We start from the raw sequence: 22,526 nt of genomic DNA, 5'->3' as shown, positions 1-22,526 counted from the left end.
CACTGTAATGCAAACTCCCTGAGGTCAGAGAATGTTTATTTCTGTTTCCCTAGTAACAGTGCTTGTCATTGAGTTAATTTTTCTTCCTTCCTTCCTTCCTTCCTTCCTTCCCTTTTTTTTGAATCAGAGTCTCACTCCATCGCCCACACTGGAGTGCAGTTGTACACTCATGGCCACCCCAGCATTGACCTGCTGGGGTCCAGTGATCCTTCCGCCTTAGCCTTCCAAGTAGCCAGAACTCCTGGCATGCGCTACCATGCCAGGCTAATTTTTTAAAAAATTTATTGTAGAGACGAGGTCTTGCCAAGTTGCCTGGGCTGGTCTCAAACCCGTGGGCTCAGGCAATCCATTCGCCTTGGCTTTCCGAAGTGCTGGGATTACAGGCTGAGTCCCCCCGTCTGGCAATTTTTCTTTCTTTCTTTTATTTCTTCTTTCTTTTTTTGCACAGAGTCTCTATGGAGAAATATAAAACCCAAATAGGCCTGCAACAATTGGGTAAATTATACTGAGGAAAGAGGCCTCAGGGTGAAATTTACAAGGAACTTACTAACCACAGTAAGAGTTGTGAAGGCTTGTTAACTACTGTAAATCATTGTTATAAACTAACCTTCAGCTAACCATTGTAAATAGAAACACAGCACACCATTGCTGTAAATAAACCCTATCTTAAGGAACAGAACACTATAATCAGTCAGCGGTCTTGCAGACCTCTTTACCCCTTGTAACTAACTTCCCTCTTTAGACCCCTTGGCACCATATGTTCATAGTACCATTACCGTCCCCACATGGTACCATTACTCTTTCCACACAACACCATGGCCCTCTTCACATAGCACATAGCATTCCTGGCACGGTCCTATAAAAATTTCCTTTCTAGCCTCTGCCTCTTTGCAGACATCAGACAACAGACAGTCTCCTTTTCCTGCTGTATTGTCCATTGCTCCCTTTGCAACATACTCTTCCTTTTATAAATCTGCCTTTCTGAATTCACAACTGTCTTGGTGACTTCTTTCACTGCCTGTGTGAAATCTAGCCTCAACTAGTCGTGCAGATGACGGTCTCATTCTGCTGCCCAGGCTGCAGAGCAGAATCAAACTCCTGGGCACAAGCCATTCTCTCATCCAGCCTCCCGAGTAGCAGACTGTAGGAACTCGCCACTATGTCTGGCTAATTGAGTAATATTTTTAAATCAATGAATTGCCGTCCTTTTGGTTCACACTTCCTGATGTAAGGTGATGTTCTGAGTGATGTGATCAAAACCTGGTATTGCAGGGTTAATACAGAAAACAACCAGTAAAAGACAGCACTACTAACAGGACAGGTACAGAAGACAAAGCCAAGACTGGGAATGGGAAAATGAGATGAAAAGACAATCTGGCAACCCAATACATTCTGCCAGACTCTTGTGGACTCTAGTGGGTTCTAAAGCCAACAGGGCACACCGAGCAAGGTCTTCCAGATGACACACAGTTGTTTCCATGGGGATTCTCTTACCACATAAAGCCAGGAATCAAAGAGGCAAAGTCTCCAACAGGAATGGACTTTGCGTATTGGCTTCAGTCATAGTCAGCAGTGAACTTTTTTTTTTTTTTGAGTTGGAGTCTCACTCTGTCGCCCAGACTGGAGTGCAGTGGCTGCTCCCGGCCACCGCAGCCTCGACCTGCTAGGCTCCGGCGATCCTTCCACCTCGGCCTTCCAAGTAGCCAGAATTACAAGCATGCGCTACCACACCCGGCTGATTTTTTTTTTTTTTTGATTTATTGTAGAGATGAGGTCTCGCTGACCAGGCGGGTCTCGAACCCGCGGGCTCAGGCAATCCACTCACCTCAGCCTCCCAAAGGCGCGGGATTACAGGCTGAGCCACCGAGCCCGGCTTGCACTGAACTTTTATATGTAGAGAAAGTTGGCAGTACTGCCAATAAGAGTACTTGTATTTGTTTATCTTCTCCAATGGTCTGTGAGCGTCTGTGGGGAAGAGGCTGCTTGGTTCTGTAGCATTCCTGGTTCAAAGTCTGTACTTTTAGCAAACATTTGAGAGCAATGGGATTATTTCCATCTTCTTGGCTACACCTAAGGGCATGGAGATAGGCACAATGGAAATACTCCCCTTCAAACCTAATTGATGTAAATCTTTTGTATGCATTAAGTGGCCAATGATTAAGACTTTGAGTCTACCCCTTCCAAACTTCAGCACCAATTCCCCAAACTGCAAATTCATATGCCCACAAGTTTACATATTTCATATAGAATAGCAAGTAATAAATGTTTGAACTTTAAATCACACACTTTAGAAATTTAAAATTAATCTCTAGGTCACCCTCTCAGCTCCTTTATTTCTGCTAGGGCAAGATCCTTTAATCTTTTCTAATTTTGAGATGCATATTTCTTAATTAAACAACTTTCCACATGAAAAAGAATACCTTCAGCATTTCCCCAACAAACTCTAAAGTAATTAAAAATAAATGAATAAAAAAAGAACATTAACAACTGTCCTCCCAAGAGTTTTGGTCATTATCCCATTAGGTAACTTCTATTTTTATTTTAAAGTACATATTTCCTTCAACTTTGGATTAAATATGCGACCTTGTTGACATTTCAGAGTGTGTGTTTGACAATAGTGAGTGCGTTTTTTGGGAGGTGGGCTTACCCTTTCTGAGAATCTCCCTGGATTCCAGAAATGTCCTGAGTTAATAGTCATCCCAGACTTTCCCCTTGACCTTGCAGTTTATTTCTTTAGTTTGTTCTACATTGTGAATACTGAGAAAGAAAAGAGCTCTTTTTCATTCTGAAGAATACAAATACAGCTTAAGACTGAATGTCTGATTAAGGTCTGCAAATGAAAAGGAAAGGCATATAGCAACATTCTCAATGTATATTGCTTGTGTCTCTGCCACAAAGGTGTGATGAAATGACTCTGTTAATTTTTCTGCTGGAGGTACTGATGATCACAGAGAAGGAGGGGTGATCTCCCTCCAAGACCACACTGAAGAGCCTGTTATTTTTCTCCTCCTTTCTCTCTCTCTCTCTCTCTCTCTCTTTCTGTTAAGCACATGACTTTTTCAAGCAATAGAATAATGTTTTGAACTCAGTTCAGTAGCATCTACTGAGAGTTACTTTGTGTGACAGAAGCAACAACATGTGACAGGAACTCTGGCTCCTGGTTTCTCTAGTCTGTATTGAACAGTGTGTTCCCGTGAGCCTTGCTCTCAAATTGCTGAAGCCTTGGGTCAGTCCAGGTCTGACCAGACCCCTTTCCGGATGCCTCCTTACATTCACTCCAGCTTTCATCAGATAACTACCCCTGACCCTATTTTCTCTAAAGACATTCTCACTTGTACATTGTTTCCTTTCCCTCCCCCAAATAACTGTGCAACCAGTGTTGGGTAGTTTCCTGTCAGTGAATTTCCAAGTTAGCATTTCTAAACTCTGCTTTTCAATTTCATTCCTTTTACCTTTCTCTGACTCACTGTCAATCTCTTCCTCTCAGATAGTCAAATCTCCCATCCCCAATCCCACGGAACTAATTATTTAATTATTTCTTTCTTAGGTTGCAGAAAAACAGAACGATCTAAACGGGAAACGTTTAAATGCAGAGCTCTTAAATAAGGGATGAGGAATGGGGAGTCATTACCAGCTATAAGTCATCATAGGCTTCTCCAGAAAGCCGATGTATGTGAACTTACAGTTGATCTCATTAGGCAAGTGCTCCCCAGACTTTTTCAGGGGGCTTTTCTGAGGTCCCAGGTAGAGGGTTTAGGCATTGAGATGGAAACATCCTAAGCAAGCACGAGAAGCCCCACTTTTCCAGTGTGTGTGTTTGTGTATGTGAGGGGAGACCCAGGGGGAAGTTTTGTGTGGGAGGTGGTCATAGAGGAGTATGTTCTCTCCTCTCTAGTGTATGTGTTTCGTGCGCCATCTAGTGACTGATGGTCACAGAGGGACCACAGCCCAAGGTCCTGGGAAGATAGACACAGCTGAGGGCTGGGGTGGCTCCTTCTTGTGTCACATTGCACAGGTGATGAATGTTGTACACATCATGGAGAGGTTGGTGGAAGCCATGGGAAATTTAAGAAAAAAGAACAAAAGGTTTTAAGGACTGACCGGGTGTGGTGGCTAACATCTGTAATCCCAGCACTTTGGGAGGCCAAGGTGGGAGTTGGGTTGAGCCCAGGAGTTTGAAACCAGCCTGGGCAACATAGGAAGACCTTGTCTCTACAAAAAAATTAAAAATGTTTTATGAAAAAAGGACCTATTGAGAAAGACAAAAATTACAGTTACACAATTATTCCACAAGTAAGACTCTAAAGGTATAAGTGCCGTGGCTTAATAAATAAATGAAGCTCTTGTATGAACATGGGAAACACAAAAAGGAATTGAAGGAAGAGAAAACTGAGAAGATATGGATAGAAAATGAAAGCAGTGGCAGGATAGCATCACACTTCGTAGACAGTTCTAAACCTGGGTTCAATTTCAGAGCTATGACTTACCATTTGCAGGGCAATTAGATAATTTACTTAAATATACTAAGCCTCAGTTTGTTCATCTATAAAATGAGGATCATCCTGCCTGCCTCCTAAAGATGCTGTGAGAATATCTGAGAGAGATAAGCCCAAGCTTCACATGAAAATGCTCAGTAAGTGGAAATTATTATTATTATTATTATTTGAGTTGGAGTCTCACTCTGTCACCTAGACTGGAGTGCAGTGGCCGCTCCTGGCCACTGCAGCCTTGACCTGCTGGGCTCCGGTGATCCTTCCACCTCAGCCTTCCGAGTAGCTGGAATTATAGGCGCGCGCTACCACGCCCAGCTGATTTTTTGATTGATTGTAGAGATAGGTCTCACCAAGTTGCCCAGGCGGGTCTCGAACCCACGGGCTCAGGCAATTCACTCATCTCAGCTTCCCAAGGCGCGGGATTACAGGCTGAGCCACCGAGCCCGGCTCGTGGAAATTATTAGTAGGGAGAAGAGAAACAGAAAAGGCAGGAGGGAGAAAGTCCAGTAAGGAGAGAGCAGGGAACATTTTAGGAAAGTCATGAGAAAGGAAATCACATTTAGGACTCTCCAACTTAGCACAAAGCATTTGGTCAACTTAGTAGGTGAAGTCCAGAAAGCTGAAATCTCGGCCTCCAGTGGACAGAAGGTCTGTCTGAAGCCCACCTTTGTTACTATGCTTACAAGTGTATGAGAGGATTTCACAGTGGGGCCTTCCTTGCTGATATACCTTGGACTTTAAGCTGTAGGCTGAGAGCTCTACACTCATCCCTACAGAACATCCTTGGTTCCCTGCTCCTAAACTTATGTAGAGAAAAGGCAAATGTGAGCAGGACAAGATGGAGGTGATCAAGGGGTAGCACGCAGGACTGAGGCTTGATCCAGAGAGGAAAGCCATTAGCATGGCCTCAGTGGCAAGGAGGCTTCTGAGAACCCTGGCTTGCCACTGTCAGTAGCAGTTAATACTGACTTGGGGAGTCAGGATGCCCTTGGAAAGGCTGCAAGAAATGTCCTTATAACCTATGCAAGAAATAGTCATATAAACTAAGGCACTTTCTGTCTCCACTAAAAGCTGAATCCTCATGGCACACACAGGAGGTGGAAGCTCAAAGCTCCCTCAGTTTCTCCTTTGGAACCTGATAATCTACTTCTTGAACAATTGCCTAAAGCCCTACAGACACCTAAAGACTCAAGAGCAAAAATAGTGTACTATACTCACACACACACACACACACACACACACACACAGAGACTTATGATCTCCAAGGAAGCCCTTAGTCTACCATCTGTAGCCAGAGCTCTGAAGCTAGAAACCATAATGCCCACTCCCTGATGTAATTGTCGACTGCAGTCTCAGGGGAAGAGAGCCATTGCTTGCATTTCTAACCTTTAACCAGCTTTCTTCCATGCCAAGGAGAAACTAGGACCAAGAACACAGTAATATGATCCCCAATTAGCATAAAATAAAAACAACCTAGTCATGTTTTCCATGGGCTTTTCCAACGTCAAACTAAAAGCATTAAGCAGGGAAAAAGAGATAAAAATATATGCATATATGCATGGAACTATAAATATATATATACTGTCTGTGTCTGCCTAGCCAAGCTCCCTGACCCAAATGAGTATGTCTCTAAGAAAACCAAACTGCCAGATGCAAAAATCTGATAATTTTCTCCTTCCAAAGTGCAGTGTGAGAACAGAGAGAGAAAGCACCCTGATTGCTTGGTACAGAAGGAGTTAAGTCCTCAGTCATCCTATTCTAAAGTGATTTATGATGATGTGTAGAGTTTCAAAACTTTCCCCCACCCCAAAGGACAGCCCTCTCCCTCCTCACTGAGTCCACTCTCAACGTGCTGAAGTGGGAAGGAGGCGGTGTTTTGCTGATCTGTTAAATTCTTAGTGAAGTTCCCTTGATTTCCAGTGGCTGCTGTTGTTTGAGTTTGGTTTGGAGCAAAACTGAGATAGTCCTGACATTTCTGGGACTGAATCCAAGCAAGTGGAAGAAGAAAAGGAAGGAGAGGAGAAAGAAGAGGGGAAAAAGGTGAGGAGAAATAAAGGGAGGAGAGAAGCTCAGGAAAAGAAAAGTCCCTTTTCAACATCACATTCCTGTGTTTTCCCTCAGCCTGGAAAACATATTAATCCCAGTGCTTTTACGCCCGGAAACAAAGGGACTAAGCCAGACTGTGGGGGAAAGGGAGATAAGAAGGATCCTGGAACTCTAAAGAGGGAAAGAGCGAGATTCAGAAATCGCCAGGACTAGACTTCAAGGGACGTCCTGTACACAAGGGACCGGCGCACACAAACACACGAGACCAGGGAGGAACTACAGACAAATGGAGATACAAAGACGTAGAAGGACAGCTCCTTTCACCTCATCCTACTTGTCCAGAAGGTAAAAAGACACAGACAGAAAGAACAGGCATCAGCTCAGCTCTGAGATCAGGACAGGCTGTGGATCCGTGGTGCTACTTTGCAAGCTGAGCTGCAGCACACCCCTTTTGTATTGCTCACCCTCGGAAAGGAGAGAGAGGGCTGGGAGGAAAAGCATTTCATCTAGGAAACTGTCCTGGGGACCAAACTCCAGATTTCTTTTGCAGCCCTCTACATTCCATCTCCATGAGCCACCATGTAAGTGTGTAATCCTTTCTGTCCTTTGTGTTTGTTTCTTTGTTGCTTATTTGAAGAAATGAAATGTGAATGTTGTCATAATTTTGCTCAGCTTGCATTTTCTCTGGAGCATCCAGAGCGTTAGTTGAAACAGTGCACTCTAACCGGGGCACTGAGTTGAGTTGAATTTCCTGCTTAATGTAACTGTCTCTGCTAAACACTGACAAATTACAGGGGCTTAAAAGCAACAGGATCTCAACCTATTTTCCATTCCTTGACTTCCCTCCTTCTCTAACCACTCCTTCCCGCTCTCCTTGGCCAAGATAGGAAAAAAGAAAATGACCACCTCTGTTTCCAATTAAATGATTTTTTTCTTTTCTCCCCCCTCCCCTTTCTGTCTTCTGACCCCGCTGCATCCCAAAGTGGATTACACAATGACGTGGAGAATGGGACCCTGTTTCACCATGCTGTTGGCCATGTGGCTGGTGTGTGGATCAGAACCCCACCTCCATGACACGATCAGAGGGAGCCAAGGAGGGCGGAAAGTGCCCTTGGTTTCCCCAGCCGGCAGTAGGCCCGCTCGGTTTCTGAGGCACACGGGGAGGTCTCGTGGAATTGAGAGGTCCACTCTGGAAGATTCAAACCTTCAGCCTCTCCAAAGAAGACGGAGTGTGCCAGTGTTGAGACTAGCTCGCCCAACGGAGCTGCCAGCCCCCTCGGGCGTCCATAGGGCCCCTGTGAGGCCTGAGCAGAGACCAACAGCCAGGAGCTCTCCCCGCGAGATGGTCCGAGATGAGGGATCTTCTGCTCGGTCAAGAATGTTGCGTTTCCCCTCTGGGTCCAGCTCTCCCAACATCCTTGCCAGCTTCGCAGGGAAGAACAGGGTATGGGTCATCTCAGCACCTCACGCCTCGGAAGGCTACTATCGCCTCATGATGAGCCTCCTGAAGGACGACGTGTACTGTGAGCTGGCAGAAAGGCATATCCAGCAGATTGTACTGTTCCACCAGGTAGGCGAGGAAGGGGGCAAGGTGAGAAAGATCACTAGCGAGGGCCAGATCCTGGAGCAGCCTCTGGACCCTAGCCTCATCCCAAAGCTGATGAGCTTCCTGAAGTTGGAGAAGGGCAAATTTGGCATGGTGCTGCTGAAGAAGACACTGCAGGTAGAGGAGCGCTACCCTTACCCGGTCAGGCTGGAGGCCATGTACGAGGTCATCGACCAGGGCCCCATCCGCAGGATTGAGAAGATCAGGCAGAAGGGTTTTATCCAAAAGTGTAAGGCCTCTGGGTTGGAGGGCCAGGTGGTGAAGGAAGGGAATGACAGTGGTGGAGGAGCAGGAAGGCCAAGCCTAGGCAGTGAGAAGAGGAAAGAGGATTCAAGGAGACCGCAAGTCCCACCAACCAGAGACAGTCGAGGGAAGGTGATGAGAAAACCGGTCACCACTACAGCAGCTCTGTCCCCATCTCCCCCAACCCCGAGGGCTACCACCTTTCCTCCTGCTCCCGTTACAACCGTGACTAGAGCCACAGCCCGGGTGGTAACGGTTGCTGCAAGACCTACGACCACCACCGCCTTTCCCACCACTCAGAGGCCTTGGACTCCCTCAGCCTCCCACAAGCCCCCCGCAACAACGGAGGTGACCACTGCCAGGGTGTTCTCAGTCTCAGAGAATTTCTACAGTCCACCCCGGAAGGAGCAGCCCAGGGAGAGGCCACAGACCACCAGGAGGCCCAGCAAGGCCACCAGCTTTGAGAGCTTCACGGTGGCCCCTCCCACCACCGTCTCAGAGCCCAGCACCAGGGCTGCCAGCCCGGGTCGTTTCCGAGACAATCGCACGGACAGGCGGGAACATGGCCACCGGGACCCAAATGTGGTGCCAGGTCTTCATAAGCCAGCAAAGGAGAAGGCTCTCAAAAAGAAGGCCCAGGACAAAATTCTCAGCAATGAGTATGAGGATAAGTATGACCTCAGCCGGCCGACTGCCTCTCAGCTGGAGGAGGAATTGCAGGCAGGGAATGTTCCCCCTAAAAAAGCAAAGGAGTCTAAAAAGCATGAAAAACTTGAGAAACCCGAGAAGGAGAAGAAAAAAAAGGTGAAGAATGAGAAACCAGACAAGTTACTCAAGAGCGAAAAGCAAATGAAGAAGGCCGAGAAAAAGAACAAGCAGGAGAAAGAGAAGAGCAAGAAGAAAAAAGCAGGTAAAACAGAGCAGGACGGCTACCAGAAACCTACCAGCAAGCATTTCACTCAGAGTCCCAAGAAGTCAGTGAACGACCTGTTGGGGTCCTTTGAAGGCAAACGACGGCTCCTTGTAAGTACCCTTGACCTTGGCATTTTTCTGTGGGCTGAGGCAGGGCATGTTCATGTCTGTCTTATTATTTTTATAAAATCACATTGCTAGATGCCAGACTGTGGCTGGACCTGTGCAGTGTCAAGAAGATCAGGAAGTCTAGCAAGAGAGGGCAACAGGCCAGTAGCTCCTTCCAGTTTAGATGCTCTATGAAGCTCTACCCACTCAACTCATGACTCTATGGTACAGAGTCAATGACTGGGAGGCCCTGGGAGGCCAAGGGGCACCTTTGGTCAGGACCCATTCCCCATCTTTACCACTCTCTTACAAGGGGTATTTCTGGACACAGCTCCTTTTTTACCAAGTCCAAAGGATAAAAGAAGAATGAAGGCATTCCTAAAATGAAATGCATTGATTCCAGTCACAGCTTAGGAAAAAGGTTTCTCTCTGTGTGAATTAGGAATGAGAAGCAGGTATATGAGAAAATGGCAGAGTTCCCTGCTCTCCCTAATTAGGTCCACATCAATATTGGAGGCCTCAAAGGGTCAAAGTAAGACAACATGGTTGGAGGGTGGGTATGATTAGGTGTGCAGAAGGGTCCTTGCTGGTGTGACCCTCATGAATCCTTTTAAAACCAGCAGGCAGAAACCTGCTCCCCATAACGACCACCTCTCCTGATTACTGCCCAACTACCAGTAAGAGCCAAAGGGATGGAGTGTGGGGAACTGGGTTAATTGGTCCAATTTCCAGTACCCTAGAGATATAACTGATTTTGGAGTCTATATGTCAGTTTCTCCTCAAGTGCTATAAAATTAGTATGCAGGTGCGTGTGCACCCATGTGTGAAAAAGGAGACAAGCAGTCCCTACTTACCCTTTGCCCATGGTTCTGAGTACCACTAGTGTTAGCAAGTCACAGGTTCATCTCAGTGACCTTCTCTTTTAACTATTACTCACCACCACTCAACAAGTGATAAATCTAGAATCTAGATAGACCAAATGAGGGCTCTGGGAAGGAATAAGCCCAAACCCAAATATAAGGGCAGAGTTTATCAATGATGTGAAAATGGCTCCTTCTCCTCTTGGTGTTTCCTACCCCTCTCTTTTAGTGTCCCTCCAAGATTTCTACCCCTGGCTTCTAAAGGCTATCATTTTACTCCAGGTTGTCAAGGAGGAAAAGGGTATATATATTACAATTAATTCAGAGTAAAAGATTAGTAGACTTGTATTGGATAATGTGAGCCAGGAATGATTTTCCTATACCTGGGTGAGAGAGCCAACTCATGCCATGGAGGGCAGCATACATACTACTGAAGGCACAAGGTGGCTCCCTGCCCTGTGTTCCCACACCAAAAAGGACAGACACTCTTAAGGCATTTCTCAGAGGAACTTTTAGTTTTTCCAATCTTGCCTAAATTTGAATTAATGGTCTAGGAAGAGGAATTCTGGGACCTGTTCATCTTAAGTGGTTTCAAAGAGTTTAAATGTGCATTTGACATGTTACTCAGAGCAAAGTTCTTGATGGTGTTTATCATAGGTGGAGTATGCCCCAAATTCTCTTAGCTATTTCTATCAATAATGGTTTTATGTATCAGAATAAAACCTAGCTCTGGTTGATTCTAAGGCTGTGTGTATGTGTGTGTGTGTGTGTGTGTATGTTTTGTTAGATATGTTTTATATGTTGTTGTAATATCTAACCAGAGCCTTAAAGTGACTATATCAACTTAGGTTATCAGGTGATAGGCTGTTAGAGTCGTTTAACAGCTGCTTGGATATTCCCAGAGTATATAAACTTAAATGGAAATGCTCAGTTAGAACAAAAAATCGAATTTCAGTCAGTATAGAATTCTATCTGATACTTGAATGTCTCTTAAGGGACCTATGGGGGCAGACTGCTCTCTATGGGGCATGGGAAAGCATTAGTGGTTTGCTCCATGCTCCCCTCTGGAGTACCGGGACTTTGTCCAGCCCACTGAAGCACATCATCCAACTCTGTCCATTTAGACAGTGGGGCAGGCAAAGTGTTCCTCATGGTCAGGTTTTAGCCAGGCAAAAAATAAGCATGGGTAAAATGTCAGAATTGTAATTGTGCACCCATCTGGCAAATACTTCCATTGCCCCTAGTTTGTGAGTCAAAAGAAAGAGGTTTTCATATTGTATCGCTGATGTTAGGCATGCTTTTCATTTCTCCCTCCTTCTCTCCACTGCCTTAGCCAGAGATCTGAAAGCCCAGCTGGGCCCTTTCTGCTTTTAACAGCATCCCTGGTCATAAATTTCTAGCGAATGAAACCCAAACGACAGCTTCTGCTGATGTCATGTGAGGCAAAACAGAAACCAGCTGGAATTGCTCCTGGCGGCATTGGCTCTTTGGGCTAGTGAGAGAACCAGGTTTGTTATTAGAAAGAAAATGCCAGCAGGAGGCATTTCAGTCTTTTGATCCTGCATGTGCCCAATGATGATCATATCAGAAATGTGTTTTCTGAAGAGCTAATGATGTCTAAAGTAAGAATTGATTAGAAAAGACCAGATGAAAATAAACATGGCACAAAAACAAAAGATGGAGAGAAAAGAGGTTTTCGCTCGACAGAGAGACCAGTGGCTGAAAAACATTGCTGGTGCCATTTATCCTTTTCTCCTCACATCTCCCATCAAACTGGGCTGATGTTATTCTGGAAGATCAGTGATTCAATTACTATTCATTAAGGCTCAACACTTGAGCTGTTCAAGTATGGCTAAGGACATTTACTTCCAACTGGCCTCAACTTAACCCAGTGTGCTCAAACTTAAGCAGGTTTGCATTCCAAGAAATTGCACAGGCCTTTTAGCTCTTCTTTCTAGTTTTCCAGTAACTTGATATCTGCCAACAATTTATTGTAAACCCCTAGTGCTTTGCACTTATTTATACCTTTCTTTAGATGTGGACACATCATATAACTGCCACTTAATCAGTTACTTAGGGAAACACTGACAGTAATGGTATAGGCCATGATTAGGTGAATAGCATCCTAGAGCAGTGGTCCCCAACCTTTTTGGCATCAAGAACATATTTCGTGGAAGACAGTTTTTCCACAGATTGGAGGTGGATGGAATGGTTTTGGGATGATTCAAGCACATTACATTTATTGTGTACTTTATTTCTGTTATTATTACATTGTAATATATAATGAAATAATTATACAACTCACCATAATGCAGAATCAGTGGGAACCCTGAGCTTGTTTTTCTGCAACTAGATGGTCCCATCTGGAGGTGATGGGAGACAGTGATACCCAAAGTATATTACTTATGTCCAGTCTATTCTGCAATCTCGTTTAGGTTGCTGTCATTGAAGAAAATCCTGCTTCACAAAAATAGGATGTTAGAAATGGAAACAGGATTTTCAGTGTTGATCTGATAGGAGGCGGAGCTCAGACGGCAATGTGAGCCTTGGGGAGCAGCTGTAAACACAGATAAGACTTCCCTTGCTCACCCCTCACCTCCTGCTATGAAGCCCAGTTCCTAACTGGCCACAAACTGGTTCTGATCTATGGCCCAGGGGCTGGGGACCCCATCCTAGAGGCTTTCTCAGAAGCTGCAGGTGCAGTCAGGTGTCCTATTCTTAGGCCAGAGGTCAATATTTCAAACCTCTTGCCTCTTACCTTGCCAACAGGGAGGGGCACATCCTGTAAGGTACTTTGCTGCAATTGTGAAGCTTAATTCTCACAACAATCTCTCAATGAATGGTTGATTGGCTCCTCTTTACAGAGGAGAAAATAGAAGCTTAAGATACTGAAGATGTATAGCTAATATGTGGTGAAGTCAGAATTAGAACTCGGGTCTGTTTGATTTGAAAACTCAAACTTGGGCCACTCCCCCATTCTGTCTTCCTAAGCGTATGAGCTTTCCAAGGGATATGCCATAAGGTGAAAGGGAAAATGAGAAATTATCTTGTTAGTTAATAAATATGAACATTTAAAAATTTATTTCTAACCTTGAGTCACCCACATAAATGGTTAGGGATAGCTAAGCACAAATGTGGAGTTTCTGCCCAGCTAGTTCTCTGCACCTCAGTTCTCTGGTTTCCAAGCAGTCAGTCAAGAACAATAGATTGAATCCCAGTTAACCTAATCCTTCAAACTGCTAGGCGTCAGTTTGGGATTGACTACAGTGAGAGTATATGTAAGCTGTTTATCACTACAACATTGGACTATGGAGAATGTAGCTGATGATTTTGTGCTCTGAGATCCACTCACTTGTCAGTTAATCAGGGGCCTCAAGTGTTGAGCTGCATAGATTCAAATGAAAGTTTAAGCATCCTTTGGTGATAATCTCCTATAATTCAAATGGGTTAACATTTTCAACCTTGCTTCAGAAATCTGGATATTGGGACAACAATCTACTTATTAGGTTTAGTTTTAGAAAAGGATTTAAATTTCTGCTTTACTGATGCAGGCTACTAGCTTGGAAGTTATTTTTCAGAATTCTGTAAAAAACTAGTGTTTCGAGCCTTATGCATTACTTACAGTAATCCAAGACTTACAATATCTTCCCCCCACCGTCTTTCCTTTCTCGTTTGCTCTCTTTACTTATTCAGACAGTCTTCCTTATTCTCTGAGGCTTACTGAGCCAACATGCCAGTTGGAACAGAAGTGTGAAAAAGAACCACAACACAATTGTAAACTCATGATACATGCCCTGATTTATTGCCACCAAACGGGAAAGAGGTCAAGTGACAGACAATAATGTTTACTGAGGAGTTCTAGGATGCTCTTTTTGGAGGAGAATACTGGAAATGGTTTTCATTTTAAACACTGTTTGAAATACTGCCAAACTAGAAAGTGAATTAGATGGAGATGTCAAAACACAGGGACAGAGTTCCTGAAATGTGTTTGGATGGTCAACCTCCTCTTTTTTCTCTGATGCAAATTTGGGCAGATTAAATGTAAGGGAGAGTATCTTTTTGTTGTTGTTGTTGTTGAGTTGGAGTCTCACTCTGTTGCCCAGACTGGAGTGCAGTAGCCGCTCCCGGTCACCGCAGCCTCGACCTGCTGGGCTCCGGCGATCCTTCTTCCTCAGCTTTCCGAGTAGCCAGAATTACAGGCGCGCACTACCATGCCCGGCTAATTTTTTGATTTATTGTAGAGATGAGGTCTCGCCCGCCCAGGTGGGTCTCGAACCCGCGGGCTCAGGCAATCCACTCACCTCAGCCTCCCAAAGGCGCGGGATTACAGGCTAAGCCACCGAGCCCGGCTGGGAGAGTATCTTTATAGACGGTTTGTGGGTTGCATCTAGACATACACAACCTTTGTCCCTTTGTCCCTGAGTCCCTCACCTCTTCTCTATGTAACCTGAGGAATGTGACCCAGCATCTGTACTCCTACAATCTGCAGGGCAGTAATAGGGTCCGGGGTTTCAGTGCCTTGAGGAACTTAACACTCTGCTTGGGGAGAGGTGACATTTAAAATAGTAACTGAAGGAAAAACTTAAATTCCAAGTGGGCAGCACAGATAATACAACAGTAATTTCAAAAAGAAAGTGACGGTTGGGGGCAACAAAAGACTTTAAGGAAGATGATAACATTGAAAGAAATGTTCAGATTTATGGCAAGGGGTTGGGGAGGAGGGAGGTGGAGGCAGGTGTCTGAGATGGGAGGGGTGACCCAGGCCAAAACAAAGGAAGGAACGTGGGCAAACTCTTCAGTGGCAACATACCTGCATGTGCTCAGGGACACAGACTGCACAGATATATTTATTTTTGCTTAGTCCTAGCAACTTTATGAGGTTAAGGGAACTTGTTTCATTGTAACAATGACAAAGAAGAGGTTCATAAGATTAAATGGGCTTGTTCAGACTACAAATTTATCAGGGATTGAACTAGGACTAAAATGCCAGCCTCCCCCAACTTTGACTGCAGTCATCTTTTCTCTGTGCCAGTTTGCCCAAGATTTCTTTCATTTCCTAATTTGGACTGGTCTGGCTATGCGGGGTGATGAGGTCATGTGAGGCATAGGAGGACTTTAGCAAGAGAGAGAGCCTGGGGCCAGACCATGGAGGGCAGGAAGCTAGGAAATGAGTCATGCAAAATGAATGTCACCTCACTGGTGGGTAAAGGCATCCTTGGGCAAAGGCTCTGAGGTGAAAATAAGCATTAGAGATTTTTATTTATTTAAGTGAGAGTCCCACTGGGTATCTGTGGTCTAATGCTACTATGTGCAGAGTTCTGTGGGAGATCCTACCACACAGGGGAGGATGAAGCTCTGTGTGATTACATATTGTCTGGAAGTCTTAATGGTACGCAAGGGGGAGAAGACTAGAGGACTTTGAGGACTGTCATATTGGGGTCCGTCTATCGATTATAAAGGTCCATGGCAAAGAATGAGATGAATGAAATGGAGTCCATGTGCAGATTTGAAGTTACAGGAGCTGATAATTATCAGTCATCTAACATCTGGGTAGCTGTGCTGTAGAAACTCCTCTAAATATATTCTAGATATGAGCTTATCCTTAATTTAGAATAGGGAGTCCAAAGTCATTAACAGTAAATCTCTTTCTCTCACCTTTGCTTTTTACTGTTCTGTGTTTTCACTTAAACATTCATTCATTTATTTAAAAATAGTGTATTTATGAGCAAAGCACAGTCAGAAAGAAATACTTCAAACATATCAACTTAAAACTCCAAGATTTGGGCTACCATCAAAACCTGAAGAAATATTTGTACAGATGCCGTAAAGCTAATTAAAAACAGGCATACTGACCCGAAGTACCACCACTGTATCTTTTTATAGCCACCTTCAATCTTTTTTAAAGGCTAATTGTGAATCAATGAATAAATTTGGGGAAATTTTATTATTTTTCTCCCTGGGAAATTATATTTCTAAAATGTACATTTCCTAATCCACCATGTCCATCTGAACAGGCATTTAAACACAAAATATAAAATAAAGTAGAGCATGTCTATTTAAAATTAATAATGATCTGAAAAAGAAAAACAAAAACTTTATTCCAGAAAACCTTTGTTAATCTTCCACTCAAAGACTATTGAACACCATTTCCTTGAGAAAGAGTATTTTGTCATGTACAGCAAATTCTTAGAAGGGAACGTCTGTAAGTAGCAATAAACACATCTCTGATAGAAAAAAATTAAACAGCAAGATAAGCTGAGACCAGATTTGTTAGCTATTTTGACAAAATATTTGGAAGAGGTCAACAACATGGTGACTTCTCCTCTGAAAAATGCCAAACAAAAAACCACAAACTTCAGAAATAGTTTATAAGTTTTGGTGAATACAAAGAAAAGTAGCTGATAAATTTGAATGTGGTCAAGTATAAGAAATTGTTTATGGAAAATAATTTATACTGGCTTGCCTATGAGCTTGATGATGAGTCAACAAAGGGCGAACAAACACTGTTCATTGCAGATGTCAGCCTGGTGGGCGATTTGGGATAAAATATCTCAACAAAGATCTGGTCATCATTAGAATAAAATTTCACACCCTCCTACCACCAGGGTGAGCAGCACTAGGCCCACCCATTCATGGAGTGTGGTTCACAGTTCTGGTTTCAGCTCTGAAAAATCTGATGAAATTAAAGAAGGCTCAGAAAGGGACAACTAAAATAATCACGGAATGGAGAAGTTTTTATATTATGTTAGATATCAATATGAGACATTCTTAGAGAGAAGGTTCAAGGATACCTCCAAAAAATAGGAGTATCCTCATTTTATCCAAAATAATTAAATGTGCTTTCTCAAATGACTTGTGACTAAAGTATTTCTTTTAATTGCTGTGTCTTTCTTTTTTTTCCCCAGAAGTTAGGAGTCACAAAATTAGAATGAAAGACAGGGCATTAGTTGAAAAATACAGGTCTGAATTGGAGAGAAGGCTAAACTGAAAGTGAAAACCTTCCTGTTGGAGAATTACAATATCAAAAGACATCCACTATGAGCTCAGCACAGGCTCAATGTGACAATGAATATTTTCTGTGTCACAAAATGTATGTCAGAAAGCCTACAAACTCTGCAAGACTGCCTAATAAAAATTCGAAATCACAGAATGTTTCCTAGTGTCCAACGCCTGGCTGTGAAACTCTCTAAACCCTACGGAATGTAAATAATAGTAATAGCCACTGAATTAGCCAATGTCTGATCAGCCAATGAGGACAATGAAGATCAAAATGAGGGAAGAAAGATAATATTTACTGAACAATTACTGCATGTGAAGTATTCATGTGTTGTTCACAACATCCTTGCAAAATAAGGATTTCCTGTGCAGAGTTTATAAATGAGAAAACTGGGACACACAGAGAATAGTAATGAAGGTAAATAATGGAAGTGAACAGAAAACTCTAAATTATCTGGAGCTATTAGAAGAAAAGAGGCCTTTCCAAATTAGGGCCTTTTTCTGATACTAATTATGCTGTTAACAAAATAACTGTAGTATAGGTGTCAGTTAGTTACCACCAGCCCTCTATTCCAAATCATCTCTTTGGGTTTTGCCTCAATATAAAACTATTGCTGTAAATTAATATGTTTGTCATCACCCACTTCTAGCTGATCACCGCTCCCAAGGCTGAGAACAATATGTATGTTCAACAACGTGATGAGTATCTGGAGAGTTTCTGCAAGATGGCTACCAGGAAAATCTCTGTGATCACGATCTTTGGCCCTGTCAACAACAGCACCATGAAAATCGACCACTTTCAGCTAGGTTCTCTTAAGCATGTTGATTATATTATTGTTTTTCTTCTATCTAAGGTGGGACTCACTTTATGGGAGAAATAAATGGGGGATCAAAATGAAAATGCAGATGTCCAGAGGGCTCTCTGGTAGTGTAACATAGGTCAGCGTGCCTGTGTTATTGACATAGTCATTCCAGGATAGTTCTGGTTTCAGTTTTCAGCATTTTAAAATGAAAAATATGCAAGCACTTGATTATCTGAAAGTCAGTAAGCTGGAGGAAAATGGGAAAAGTAATACAGTGTGGGGGAAAATGAGAGAGGCATGCAGACACTTTCTTCTGGATCCTGAGTCATCTCTCCTGTGAGCAACACCATCGCATCTTCCTGTAGACCTTATGCTGCAGGTGACTCATCATGGTTGGGGATTTGCCAGACTCTTTGAAGTATTTGACTCTGGTGAGCCGGAGGAGGGAATTAACCAGACCTGGGAGAAGCTGTTAGGCTAAATGAAAGTCATTGAAAATATGGGTTGAACTGCACCCAAGTCTTTTTGGAGAGTAGAAAAATTTGACTGAGTTGAGAGCGTTCACAATTTTACATATTAACGAAGCATGGGGAGACTCATGAGGTGCACAGCTCAGTGCTGGGCAGCTGAGATCTAACTCATTGCAGTTCTCATGGGAACATTGCAAGGCTTATTGTGATTAGTTAAACCTCATAATCAGAAGCCCCAAATCTGACCCACCCAGTTTTCTTTTATAGTTATTGCATCTCTAGGACTTTAATTTTTTAAAAACCAACAACCTTTTTCTTATGTGCATTTTCTACTGTCTTGCTGTTGTTATTTTCGTTTTAACTGTGGTGAAAATACTGGGTCAGTTATGGTGGTTCACATCTATAATCCCAGTGCTTCGAGACCTAGGTGGGAGGATCACTTGGAACCAGAAGTTCCAGATCAGCCTGGTGAGACCCAGCCTCTACAAAAACATTTTTAAAAATTAAATACTTTAGAGTAATTCTTCATATTCCATTATTTGCATATTCTGCATAGTTTCCATATAATACATTTCATCTGAAAGTATCTGCAAGAATATGAAACGTATTTCCCCATTAGTTAACATTTAACTTCAATGTATATCGTACATTATCTCACAGATTTTTCTGGCATATGATCTTGGTGTGATTGCATACATATCAGTCATAATTCTATCATGATAATGTCAATTTGATTTTAATATGGTCTAGCTTTAAATCACCTTTTTTAAATTGTGGAAAGTACACATGAAATCTTTCCTCTGAATACAGTTTTAAGTGCACAATACTGTATTGTTAACTATAGACATAATGTTGTACAGCAGATCTTTAGAACTTATTCAGGGGTAAAGTTTCAGTTATACATTCTCTTCCTTACTTAGCTTGCCTTCCCCTGAAATGACTACAAAGGAAAAATAAATAGCATCCTTTCCAGTGTTCCATCATACATCATTGCAGATCAATGACTGATTTGTGGACATTTATCCTGTGCTGTGTATATATTCGGGGAAGAACAACAAAAAAAGAATTTTCTTAACCAAAACAGCAACATTAATAATCGTACAAACAAAAGACACAAAAGAAATTCTGGAAGCAGATAGATTTAAACCCAGGGTCACAATTTATTTGTTGTATGACCTCGGATAAGCTACCCCTTAAGTCTTGTCTTTGAAGATAATTGTATCTGTTTCACAAGCTATAGTAAGATAATGTATAGAAATAAGATAATGTATAGAAATACCTGTAGATGGCTGGGTGCGGTGGCTCAAGCCTGTAATCCCAGCACTTTGGAAGGTGAGGCAAGAGGATTGCCTGAGCCTGTGGGTTTGAGACCAGCTTGGGCAACATAGAGAGACTTCGTCTCTACAATAAATCAAAAAATTAGCCAGGGTAGTAGCGCGTGCCTGTAGTTCTGGCTACTTGGAAGGCTAAGGCGGAAGGATTGCCAGAGCCCAGCAGGTCGACGCTGGGGTGGCCGTGAGCATGCCACTGCACTCTGGTCTGGGTGACAGAGTGAGACTCCAGCTTAAAAAGAAGGAAAGAAAGAAAGAAAGAAAGAGAGAGAGAGAGAGAGAGAGAGAGAGAGAGAGAGAGAGAGAGAGAGAGAGAAAGAAAGAAAGAAAGACCTGTAGGTAATAGGCACTACTATGCGATCACTGTCATTACCACCATTTGATCCGGTGGTAATGAACTGTCATCTGGAGATCAATGAACTGTCATAGTTGTTACTAGAGTACCTAGAATTGCAAAATACTTGTCACTGCCTTCTGCTAATTGTAGAATGTTGACACATGAACCCTCGAAACAGTTCTTCCGGGTCAGAATGCATTAATACTCCTGGTGATAAAACTGAAACCCGAGAGACTAATACAATAAAGTCACATATTTATTGGTTAACTGGAATCCAACCATTTGTTTCCTGGATTTTCAAGTAACAGCATGAGGCCAGTGAGCTTAATTTTACTCCAGATGTCCAGAAAGGAAGTAGGTATTCAGTCCAGCACAGAGACTGGCACTGGCTGGTGATGAAAGCCCTCCTCGACCAGGTGTTCTTGGTGTCACATGTGTTACCCACCAACTCTTCCACAAAGTATTCTCATTCCTTATTTTAGAGAAGTTTGGAAAAATCATTATATCTTCCACCTCAACCATAATGTGGTCCTATTATAAGCATCTGGTGCTACTTTGGCAAATTTTTAGAATAATCCTGCTGTTTTCTAGACATCTGGGTTGAATATGAACTGTAGAGAGGCTGAGGTTTTTCTTTTTGGCCTTACTGGAAATTAGGTATTATGATTTGGGTACTTTCCTCACTGAATGGCAGTCTGGACCTGATTTGGGGGAGTGGGGATCTTTTGATTCTCATGTAATTTCTGGAGGGCCTTTCTTTCTGTGTGTCATGCCCCAGGTTACCCTTATGGGAAAGGCTGTAGCACTTTCAGCCAAGACTGGGAGTCAGCCATGGGAAAATAAGAATTGGCATGAGCCATGGTTTCCATGAACCAAACCTCAGCCTTGACTGATTTTCAACTGGAAATCTATCAGATGGCCTTACTTTTCTTAAAAAATAAATCAAGTACGCCCTACTATTCCAGACATTTATTGGGCCTTGAAAGTAGAGGCCCATATCCAACTACAGTGTGGGCTGTACTCACCAGCTGGTCCATCTTGCTCAATGTATTTTGACATCAACAATGAACCTACAAACACCAGGAAACTTACCTTAATATTTCAGCTTTTAGTCTAAAAGAAAGTTATTGATGTTTGAGCAAATTCCAATGCCCATCTGGCTTTGCTAGCAGAGTATATTATACATGAGGTTTTAAATGCCCTAATGTATAAGGGCATTCTATCCTGCTAGTGGTATTTAAAATGTCAATCTAGGATACTAATATTGGGTGTGTATTTTAAGTGGATGGATTATAGACAAAGCTGGTCAGTTAGGGAGACGTTTCTGGTTAAAGGAATTTTATTGCAGCATGAAAAGTGGGAAAACCCACAGCAAGCACATGTCTTTTTTTTTTTTAAGCAGAATATAGACATGAAAGATATTTTGACGCTGGTATTTGATCACCAGATTTTTAAGGGCTAAAACATACAGGACATTTAATGGGGCAGAGGAATTTCTTTGATAGTTTCTTTTGAAGGAAGGTGATTTGAGGGTAATCAATTAAAAGAGAATTGGAGAAGCTGATGGAGGTAGAATATGGCAACAAAGAGAAAGTGTTGATTCCTTCCTATCTGAGTAAGAACGTCATATTTATTCAAAAAATAACTTTTATATGTGAGAATAATAGAGTACTTATCAGCCTAAAATGCTATGTACTTCTGCCTTTGATCCTGTTGAAGAGAATTGTTCTTTATGGAGAAGCCTCACTATTAGAATCCATAACAAATCAAAATGCAGCTTTCCCTCTGAGGCATTACAGAAAAACTGATCCTTTGTCTCCAACTCCTCTTTTCAGCATTCATGACAATGCCTGCCAACTTTCTCTTCTAGACACTGTAGCCCTGAGCTGGGAGGAGAGGCTGAAGGTGTGCTCAGACTTCCATACACTGGTTGAGTGACCCCTCTGCTTATTCAGTCTTTACTTACCTTGCTTAGTCATCCTAGTCCACTGCCCTTGCTACCTCCAACATCAAGTGTAAGTGTCAAGATCTATCCCTGACAATCCACGGGTGAAAAGTTATAAGTCAAATGTACAAAACAAGTGTTTGAAGACTTTAGTGGAGGGATTAGCTCTTTCAACTGCAGTCATTAGAGAAGGTATTGTAAATATCAGAGAATTTTGAAAAGTGGGTTGATTTAATGGAGGGGCCTTGAAAAATGAGTAGTTTTTTTTGATAGGTGATGACTCTATTAAGGTTTTTTTGTTTATTTAATTTTTCAAAAGACTATGTAAAAAAGGCATACCCAGACAAGTCTTATACTCACTTCTGGCCCCTTTAAT

General features: G+C 42.7%; 1 protein-coding gene across 5 annotated transcripts in view; it reads left to right on the top strand.

Moving 5' to 3' along the window:
- The first annotated feature begins 6,155 nt into the window (after positions 1–6,155).
- Positions 6,156–22,526, top strand: part of CCDC80 (coiled-coil domain containing 80) — a 33,204-nt gene continuing 16,833 nt past the window's right edge. For 3 of the 5 annotated variants that reach the window (XM_021715848.1, XM_021715847.1, XM_021715845.1), the window contains exons 1-2: positions 7,387–9,411; positions 17,915–18,071. In XM_021715848.1, the coding sequence (XP_021571523.1) occupies positions 7,462–9,411; positions 17,915–18,071 (2,107 nt within the window). In that variant the 5' untranslated portion in view covers positions 7,387–7,461. Of the gene's footprint in view, positions 6,534–6,614; positions 7,121–7,386; positions 9,412–17,914; positions 18,072–22,526 lie in introns of those variants that run through there. The other 2 variants (XM_021715846.1, XM_008064671.2) reach the window with 2 other exon arrangements.

The sequence above is a fragment of the Carlito syrichta genome, unplaced genomic scaffold (assembly GCF_000164805.1).
Source record: "Carlito syrichta isolate Samal-C Ts95f unplaced genomic scaffold, Tarsius_syrichta-2.0.1 Scaffold307873, whole genome shotgun sequence".
Taxonomy (NCBI): domain Eukaryota; kingdom Metazoa; phylum Chordata; class Mammalia; order Primates; family Tarsiidae; genus Carlito; species Carlito syrichta.
This window is presented reverse-complemented; position numbering and strand designations above follow the sequence as displayed.